The following is a 10,336-nucleotide window of genomic DNA, read 5'->3' as shown; positions in this document are numbered from 1 at the left end:
ATAGTCAAAGGCATGGCACAGGTTAAACTTGCTCAATAAGTAGGCCTACAGGTATCAAAATGTGGGCAGACAAGTTCAATCTCAAGGTGTGTCAATGGAATGCACAAACTTACCGTGGATGGCATTTTACCTGTCATAATAACTTTTCTTATAAGCATGAGATAAAATAAAACATATGCTTAGCCTGTTATGTGTGCAATGTTAGCGGAGAGACAATCTTTAATATTACACTCTTCTGACAAACAAGGGGCTGTAAAAGAAGCTGATGTGCAGACTGTATGGTAAAGCAGTTAGCATTATGATTGCACCCACTTCCGGTCTTAAAATAAGATTAGCAAATATTCTATTAAACACATTTGCACTTATTTTTTTTAGAAGAAAATCACACACATTTACACGTTAAAATAAATGACACCGCTATTGAACATGATATAACTGAAAATAAGAGGAAAAGAGGAAAACATTTGTGGTTTCCTGTTTGCTAGTAGAGGCTAATTTCGGCTAGCTTAGCGTGACGCTGCGTCGTTGACGTGTCATAAGATCTGACCAATCAGCGCGCGTTGGCCATGTGGAAGTCGGTAGCTACGTCCTCATACAAATCGCACTGTCAATCAAAGTTGAGGTTTCGAGATAAAACAGAAGAAGTTACGGGGTTTTCTGTCGGATTTTCCCAGATAACGCGAATTTGGGACACTAATACGTCCAACAAAATGTCTCCCGGCGTTTGGAGATGATCGGGAACCCTCACGGTATAGGAAACTAACTTTATACTGTTGGCGTTGGCTTGTCAGTCACTCTCTCTGCGCTGATATACAGTTATTACATGTGTTTGTGTCTTAGCATGCCACGCAGGCAGCGAGCTCATCTGGAACAACAGTGATTCCTCGTGCAGTGAGGAGACGTTTTGACATGTCGAGTTGAATAATGTATAATACTTTGACGATGATGAAGCTGAGGAGATATCTGAGGGGGAGTGGGAGGGTGCTCGCGTTCGTGTTCGCCGCGTCTATCGTATGGCTGCTGTTCGATATAGCCGCTTTACGCATGTCCATAAACGACGTGAACAGTCTGATGCTGAAGGAGAGGGTGATCAGAGAGAGGGAACTTTTCAAGCAGCAGTCCAAGGTGTCCCAGGTGATCAAGGAGGGCTTTGGACACCCAGTTCAAAGGGTCAACCAGGCGGCGACGCAAGCCAATAATGGACCTCTCAATGTTGACAAGTTGGCAGAGAAAGTGTACAGGGGGAGAAAGAGAGAGCACATTTTTGGAGACAATAAGGTGGATTTTAAACAGCATAATCGTTCCAAATCACCGCTTCCGGAGGACAAGCCTGAACCTGCTTTTCATGACAAAGGTAAACAACAAAAGGAGCAGCCAAAACAGCATGTGGCCTTGGATGGCAATGGAAAGAAGCAGCCTGACGCCAAAGTGCAATCTGGTGTTCTTGACAGTAAAGTAGTCGAACTTCCAAAGAGCAGAGATGCCCCACCAAAGCCAATAGACAAAGCAATGAACAAACAAGCTGAGATAATGACACAACTTCAAGCCGAAGATGAACCACGCCCTGCTGGAACACCATCCGACATTCTATTAAAGGATGCAAAGGTAAACAACGCTGTCACAGAGGCACACGACCAGGCAAATGTCAAAGTGGAAGACGAAAAAGGAGAAGGAACGGAGCCACTGCCATTTGTGCCAAAGCTCCAGAAGGAAGTGGGCTTCAAAGAAAATGTCACCGCAGTTAGGAAAAAGCCAGGTGTCCATAAAGTGCTCGCACTAGATATGACTCAGGCTCCCAGAGATCCCAAAGCGGTGGGCCAGTACGGACATGCCGTCATCTTGGCCAGTGAAGAAGACAGCAATGTGAAGAAGAGGTGGAACGAGGGTTTCTTTAACGTCCACTTGAGTGACCAGATTCCTTTGGACAGAGCCATCCCGGACACAAGGCCCAAGACGTGAGCATTGACAGATAAATTGTCTTCCGTATAAGTTTGAACGCCAGGTCTAATTCTAAAGTGTTTTGTCTAAAGGTGTAAAGACCACAAGATCCACGATGACTTGCCTTCCACCAGCGTGATCTTCTGTTTCGTGGATGAAGTCTGGTCCACCCTTCTTCGTTCAGTGCACAGTGTCCTCAACAGGTCTCCACCACATCTCCTCAAGGAAATTATACTGGTGGATGACTGCAGCACCAGAGGTAATGCAAACAAACTCTATTTATGGATACGTGTTATTCAAAGGACTGATTATTATAGATAAACAGTGGTTTCTGACCTATGTTATATTAACTTATTCCTATGTTATTAAGCCTGATTATGATCTGCACTCTGACTCATAGAGGCTACACTTTTCTGTATCATGGGCAGTGAAATTAATTTACCACAGACCTAAACATTTATGGTCAAAAACAGCACAACTTCAGAGCAATGAAATGGACCTGCAGTTGCATTATGTACATTTTTTAACCAATAGAAACTAAATATTAAAGGGGGGGGTATTATGCAAAATCGACTTTTTCAAGCTTGACATCATGTTATTATGTCATTCCCTCATTAAAAACATGCCTGAAGTGTTGCCTTGGCAAATTCACGTATTTTTGAGTAATCTGTAAAAACTCTGATGGCGGCCATTTTAGGGATAGGTTTGCCTGAGTCCTCCTAGGAACGCCCCCACCTCCTGGAGACGCCTCCGAGCTTTCGTCACCAGCCGAGAAACCAACCACTGCTCCTCAGCAGAACCCCCTCCCCACTGATGCCACAGACAGCGTGTGGAGGGGGCGTGTCGGAAAGGGTCAGAGGTTCTTAAAGAGACAGAGGCCTATTTCAAGACATTCACTACAGCCATTTTGAGAGAGCAATTTTATACAAGGCAGTTATTGTAATTTACTGCATTTACAGACCAACAGAAGGTTTTGTCATCATCGTAGTGTGATATAGACTGGTGCTATGTGATTGAAAAAAGCATAATACCCCCTCTTTAAGATCAAACTGCTACATACTGTACTTAGTCTGAGGTAATTCAACTTTAAATTTTCAGATATTATGTTTATCTAATGAATGCCATTACTCTTGCTATTGTGATATAGGCAATGCTTCATGTTGTTGTTGTTGTTGTTGTTGTTGTTGTTGTTGTTGTTGTTGTTGTTTTTTACTCTGTTATGTGTTTTAGTGTTGTGCTTGCCTGGTCAGAATGGTGAAAACGTCTGCAGCTTGTTGAAAGCAGTGCATGTATTGTCGTTGCAGACTATTTGAAGAAGCAGCTGGACGACTACATGGCACAGTTTCCCAAAGTGAAGATTGTTCGTCTAAAGGAGCGGCAGGGGCTCATCAGGGCCAGAATGGCTGGAGCAGAAGTAGCGGAAGGTAAAGTGTATCTTTTAAAAGAAAAATCTGTATGAATGGGATTCTGTGAAGGCGATTTGGAAATGTACTCACGAAACTGGAAAGCTTATAATAAAAATTTAGGCTGCATTATATTCCAAATATTTGGTTCAACTCTGCAACCGGCCATTAGTCAGCAGGAATCTAAATTTGAAACGGTTGCTCTTTGATTTACAACATTTCCTCTAACTGAGCTTATTTAAAACACATTTCTTATTGTTTCATACATCTGTTTTAACTCTCACCCGTCAACTCTGCTGAAGTCATAGATACAATCTGTTGTTGCAAAACTATGTAACAAAGAAGTCAAGCTCAAAATACACACTTTTCATTGTATATTCTTTCATTCACTGCCACATCTGATAATAATGTAATAATGATACTTTTACCTTTTATATTTTTTCAAATAATCAAGAGTTGGAGTTTAATGTTGCTACTACTGTCTTTACAAATGTGCTACAGGTGAAGTCCTGACTTTCCTCGACTCACACATTGAATGTAACGTGGGCTGGCTGGAGCCACTGCTGGAGCGAGTCTATCTGGACCGCAGGAAAGTGCCCTGTCCAGTTATTGAGGTCATCAGTGACCAAGATTTGAGGTGACAACTGCAGTCAACACACTTATTAATCACTTTTTTGTTATAGTGAAGTTGTCCATCTACACTACTGACATCAATCAGTACTTCCATAACATTGAAGTGCAACAGACATATTCCATTGCTCTCAATCATCGTTGAGCTTCCTTTGAACTTTTGAAAAGTTGAGGTGTTTTACAAGTTGTATTTATTGCCCATGAAACAGAAAGATATGAAATTCAACATAATAGCTGGAGATGATGGGGGTTTGTGAATACTTTCTATGTTAACAGGTTACAAAACCAGGTTTTTTTTTTTCCTTTTGCAGTTACGTTCTGGTTGACAACTTCCAGCGTGGTATCTTCAAATGGCCTTTGGTATTTGGATGGAGTCCACTGTCTGAAGATTACATTAAGAAGAATAACATGACCATTGCAGACCCCATCAGGTTCAAATGCAAAAGTGTTTTTACACATTATAGTCCCTGTGCACATTCCCAGCGTATTGTCTGACATCTCTTTAATGTGTTCTGCAGATGTCCGGTCATGGCTGGGGGACTTTTCTCCATCGACAAGAACTATTTCTATGAACTTGGTGCATATGATCCCGGCTTGGATGTGTGGGGAGGGGAGAATATGGAGATCTCATTTAAGGTATCAATTTAAATCAAACTTCAAACCCACACAACAATCATAACAGTGAAATTTATAAAAGTGTAAAATTAGTATAACCGGGACGGCACTGAGGCACAATCCTTCCATGGCCATGTAAAGTTTCTTTTACATGCATTTTTCTTTTGCTATAGATCTGGATGTGTGGAGGAGAAATCGAGATCATCCCTTGTTCCAGAGTGGGCCATATATTCCGTGGGCAAAACCCATACAAGTTCCCCAAAGACAGGCAGAAGACGGTGGAGAGAAACCTGGCCCGTGTGGCCGAAGTGTGGCTGGACGAGTACAAAGACATCTTCTACGGGCACGGGTACCACCACCTGCTGAACAGAAACAACATCGACATCGGCGACCTCAGCGAGCAAATCGCTCTGAGGAAAAAGCTCAAGTGCAAGAGCTTCAAATGGTACCTGGACAACGTGTATCCCGATGCGGACGCCCCTGTGGTCAAAGCCGAGGGATTGGTATGTAAAACCTGTCGTGTTTTTCCGCTAGAAAGTTGTTTACTTTCTTCAAAAATATCAACTTTAGAAATTTGCATTGATTAGTATGCCACTCTGTGGGGAAGCTTCCAGCAAAGTTTACTGAACAGAAACTAATTAAGAGCCGTGGTAATAAACAACGCCCATGGTGTTTTTAAGAAACCTGCTGTTAGGATTCTCTCAGGCAAAATAAACAGGGGTCATTAACCATCAAAATCTTAAATGTTGCTTTGAATGTGCTGGTATGAATACATTTTCTGACTTGCAGGTGTTCAATCAAGGCTTGAGGAAATGTCTCAATCTCCAAAAAGGATCTCTCACCTTTGAAACTTGCGATCTCAACCAGCAGGTAGGCTCACAAAGTGCACAATACCTGAGTAGAATAATAACAATAAGCTCGAGCATTGGTACAGATGACATTTTCTAGTCACATCTGCAACATATTTACAGTTGAAAAGCGTGTTACCTTCTAGCAAAAAGCAAAAAAAAAATGACAGAGGAGGTCTGCTTTTAGGTTGCACAACATTTTGGCTGTAGTAAGTAAGTATATCATCTGTTTAAGCTCAGCTTGTCAATTGCAGTGTCTGTGTCTCCTGTTTCTTTCGCAATTTGCTTACAATGTAAAGAAAAGAAACACATTGAGAAAAGCTTGCACCACATTGCCTGATTTGCTTAATGTTTCTTTTGCTCATCTCTACAATTCATGCAAAATCCTTAAGAAAAGAGAATTGCACACTCTCCCTTTAAATGATTTTGCCAAAGCACACAGTCTGAAAGCAAAAATAAAAGCTGTATCTACAAAACCTTATCCGCTGAGGACACAACCTGCATCGACGTAAAACCGCCATTTATGTTTAGACTGGTTACGCTCCATGTCTGCCAAAATGTTTTCCTTTTTTTTTAGCTTAATTATACGCTTTCCTTCCCTGTTTTTATAGAGCCAGCACTTTAATTACACCTGGTTGAAACAACTACAGCAGCAGAACGTTTGCATTGGCCCGCAGAGCGAAGGGGGCAACATCGGATTATACTTGTGTGACCGGGCGAGCGCACGGCTTAGATGGTACCACAAAGTCCCCAGCTTACCACTGGTAAGTCCACCCATAACTTTGTAGTAGTTTCAGCGTTCTTTTTACTTGTGCTTGAGTAATACAGTTTTGAAGTAACAGTACTTTCATTATTAGCTACTCATCTCCCCATGAGTCTGTCCTCTGCCTTTTTTTTTCTAGTCAAGCTCTACACGGCTCCATGTGTCGCATGTAGTTATGTGTAGTGGAATTATTTCCTTTCAAGACTTTGAAAACTACGCTACGATTAGACTTTACATCCAAAAGTTACTCAAAGTAGTATTTTTACGTAATGCTTTTCTTCTCTTAGTTGAGGCAATATTAGGAATTTCCCACCTATCATCACTGTAATCATAAAATACTTTTCCTAATCATGTCTGTAAAGACTCTTAAATTTCTATTGTAGATTATTCATTGTCATTGATGTGTTAATTTGTGAAATTGTGCTTGTATTTTCCTAACAATGCATCATTTGGTGTTTGTGAAGGCCGAGCACTTCAGGAGCGACTACGCCCAGCTCATGTGTCTGGAGGCCGGGTCAAAAGGAGACGCCGTCCTGCAAAGATCGTGTGACCAGAATAACGCTTTTCAAAAGTGGGAGTTGACTCATTACTTTGCTTGATGATCGAACTGGACTGGACTCAGTGCTAACTGCGGTCCTGCAGCTACTTCTTGGAAATACTTTGGTGGTAGACTTTGTGGGTGCCATGTTTGGATGGGGTTGTGCAATGCTTTTACTTTAGTTTTTTTGTTTTTCCACCATTTGTGCCTATATGAAACTTTGATTAAATCAGTATCACACGGATGTCGTTAATAGACTGTAAGAGTTAAATACAACATATCATTTTCTGCCAAAGAGCCTTTTCTAGATTTCTAGAGTGAAATAATTAACTGGATTGTTTATTTGGCCTTGTTTGTATACATTTTGTCTCTCTTTGTATATATTTGCATCACATGCTAATTATGCTGTTTGTTGACTTTAGGTTTGTTTATTTAGTGTATTCGATATGATTCTGGATGATTCAGGGTTATGTCAAATGCAGATAAGATTGTCACTTTCAAAGTGCTTCAGTGTAGTCCAAGTGTTACATACAGTTTCATGAGTAGCGTATTTGGAGGGGGAAAAAAACTTCTTTCAGCCTCTTTTTAATTTGTATTTAATAATTGAGTAAAAATATGTGGCGATTATAGTGTACGGAGAACAAGAGCCTAATTGCTTGTCACTGTAAATGTGATGATTGTAAGTTTTGTTTTTTGTCACTAGGGGGAGGTATTGTTCAAAACACTAAAGAATCAAGGTTTTCATTATTTAATGACATTTAATTGTTAAGGTTTTGTTAAATAAATCAAAATAAATCAGGCTTTTCTACAAAAGTAACATTTTACATGCGTCACTTCTGTTTTAATTGACTAAGATTTGAGCACTTATTTAGAATACATTCCTCATCTTAGAGGTTATGGATCGGAGGTTTTTCATGTAAGTAATTTTTTTATACACTGTATGAACGGCTGAAACCCACAATGCACTGTTACTTTAATGGTATACTTTATTCAGGATTATCATAGTACTTTTGGACATTGTAACTGGTATTTCAGGTTCTGTCTTATTCTGTCTTTTTCTTTCAAATAATGTGTCTTTGGAAAAAAGCCCTAGTTATTTATAGATACAAAGCATCTTGAAGTCAAGCAGTTTGGTAAAAAGAAGAAATAACATGCAGTGAAGGCAGTTTGAGGACTGAAGTGGTAACAAGGCGAAACAAGTGAAGGCTACATTTGCAACAGAACACAAAACACACTTTTCTATGAAAGAACCTTACATGATTTAAAGTTAGTATACAATGCTGTATAAGTAAAGATATGAAAACATGTCTATAAGTTCATAATCAAGTACTCGAACTCCTCTATCTTCTGCTTAGTGTTGCCGCGGCGGATCCTGCGGTAGGACACAGTGCTGTACTTGGAGGATGTGAGGTGGTTGAAGGACTTGGGATGGCTGGATTTCTTCTTACTTAAGGCGGGAGCGGAGCGGGCCTGGGCCTCACTGGATTCCTGGGAGTCTGCTTGTAAGTCACTGTGGCTTTTCTCGGACTTGCGATACACCACAAGTGGAGGTTGGTAGATGCCAGACCGTCGGTCAGGAGCCTCTGCTTCTTTGGGAATTTTAGGTGATGGAGAAAAGTCTGTAAGATTTATGGATGAAAAGAATGAAAACCATATTTTTAGATCATAGTTGTGTCAATTTGGTTGGTGGAATGGGAAACGGTATCTGAATTTGTGAAGCAGTAATGCATGAATGTAAACATTAACAATTGGAAAAGATGACCGTCACCACATGGCAATAAGAACATAAGGTAATGTAAAGCATTCCCAAATAAAATATCAGTAATGGTACTACAATCATAATCATAACATAAAATATCAGAAATATAATAAAAAGATGATATTATATTATCAGACTGATTGATCACAGAAAAAAATATTAGTTTCAGATTTCCTTTAGAGTTACTGCTGGTGAAGAGGGAGACTGTACATTTGGGTGGGTGGGTTGGTTGGTTGTTGGGTTGGTTGGTTGATGCTGGTCAGAGGAGCCAATGGCGCAGATTTGCAACCTTACATCGGCAGCTCTGGCTACAAGAGTAGCTTACCAACACCGAGCAGAGGTGGGTAGAGTAGCCAAAATATTTACTCAAGTAAGAGTAATTTTACTTTAAAATAGTTTCACTCACGTAGAAGTACTCAGTGTTTGAGAAGTCTAATCTATGTTTCAGTTGTTACATAAATGATGAGAAATAGAATGAAATGAAATAGTGTAAAAATTAAAATTGTAATATTATGAAAGAAAATGCCAAAAAAAAAAGAAACATGGAAATCATTATGAGATTCAGTAAACAAAACAGAACTGAAAGCCATATCATTATTATTATTAAAGTTATTATAAGAGAGCAAATAAAATCATTTTACGTGCCCTGACTTGTGAAGATGACAGAGCCTCACCTTGGCTTGAAGAATGAGCTGTTAAATCTGTGTTGTTCAACTGGCAAGCGTCTTCATTTGTGCTCACGATTATCTCTGGAATCATTGCGCTTGGATTTACCGCTTCGAGTTCATGCTCAATTTCTCTTTTCTTTTTCTCCAGTCTAATCGGATCTTCTTGTGTCATGTCTTGTTGAACAGTCCCGGTGACTTTCTCCTCCCCATGTTTTTCTTCCTCCAGTGGCATCTCCTCAGCCTCACTGTTCACCGTTCTTCTCGGCTCCAAAATGGCCTCTTGTTGAGGTGTGTCTTCATCGCTGTAGAACACGGAATCATCTCCCTCCTCCATGGACCAGGCATCCGTCTCTTTGTGCGGCTCTTCCAGCGTGGTCTGCAGAGCTTTCGGTGCGATCCCTCCGATGATCTCCAGAATTTGACAGTCCTCAAATCCAGGTAACACCTCCGCCATCTTTCTCAGCTTGTCCGAATACTCAGCGCCCCGAAATCTCCCATCACCAAGAAAAGCAGCGCTCCCTGAATTTCATCAAAGAGAGCATCTATCCAAGGCTGTGTCGTCTGCAGTGTTGTGCATTCTGTACAATGTGAAGTACAAAGGTTTTGTTGTGGCGTCGACAGAGCCCCTTTGTGGGCCCTGCATCTGCATATGGAATGAATGCAGTGCTTCAGTAATCTCCTCGCTGTGACCACCTTCTCTCTGTACCACAGGAGCGAGGATTAACATTCCCCCTATGGTTTACTTAAGCACCACGCACTGTTATGCAAGTGTGAAGTGCAAACCTAATGAACATTTATATAATACGGCAACGTGCTGGAAAATGTTTCACCCCCAAAAACATTAGAACCGGGTAATTGTAAACATAGGTTGTGATCACGTGACATCATACCTTCCTTGGGCGCATCTAGTTTAGTAGTTCTAAAACTTTTGGATGAGGGTTTCACATCACAAACCCTCATCCAATACATCCTCTTAATTGATGTATTGAGAGAAATTGTGGCAAAAATGGGGGGGGGGGACTAGGGGGAAAATTGTGCAAAAACCTTTTTAAAAATGGGAAAAAAAATAGGGTGGGGAGATTGGGCAAAAATGCTGTCCCTGAACCAACAGCTTCAAAATTTGGATCTAAATATAAAAAAAAGAAAATTTTGTACCTGCTGTCAATTTTTTCGA

The 10,336-nt window shown here is 40.6% G+C and overlaps 2 protein-coding genes across 2 annotated transcripts; one reads left to right on the top strand and one right to left on the bottom strand.

Moving 5' to 3' along the window:
• Positions 1-929: 929 nt before the first annotated feature.
• galnt5 (polypeptide N-acetylgalactosaminyltransferase 5) lies at positions 930-7,126 on the top strand. The gene is made up of 10 exons (XM_079563179.1): positions 930-1,955; positions 2,031-2,197; positions 3,243-3,362; positions 3,843-3,978; positions 4,283-4,402; positions 4,490-4,607; positions 4,760-5,089; positions 5,376-5,456; positions 6,046-6,198; positions 6,662-7,126. Exons 1-10 carry the CDS (start codon positions 943-945, stop codon positions 6,794-6,796), a joined length of 2,373 nt encoding a protein of 790 aa, XP_079419305.1. The 5' UTR covers positions 930-942; the 3' UTR covers positions 6,797-7,126.
• A 770-nt stretch (positions 7,127-7,896) lies between these two features.
• ermn (ermin) lies at positions 7,897-9,742 on the bottom strand. The gene is made up of 2 exons (XM_079563288.1): positions 9,169-9,742; positions 7,897-8,354 (listed from the first exon to the last, which is right to left on the bottom strand). Exons 1-2 carry the CDS (start codon positions 9,614-9,616, stop codon positions 8,044-8,046), a joined length of 759 nt encoding a protein of 252 aa, XP_079419414.1. The 5' UTR covers positions 9,617-9,742; the 3' UTR covers positions 7,897-8,043.
• Between the last annotated feature and the right edge of the window lie 594 nt (positions 9,743-10,336).

Source organism: Gobius niger (assembly GCF_951799975.1).
Source record: "Gobius niger genome assembly, chromosome: 9".
NCBI lineage: Eukaryota > Metazoa > Chordata > Actinopteri > Gobiiformes > Gobiidae > Gobius > Gobius niger.
The sequence above is the reverse complement of the archived record's forward strand: the minus strand, read 5'-3'. Positions and strand labels throughout refer to the sequence as shown.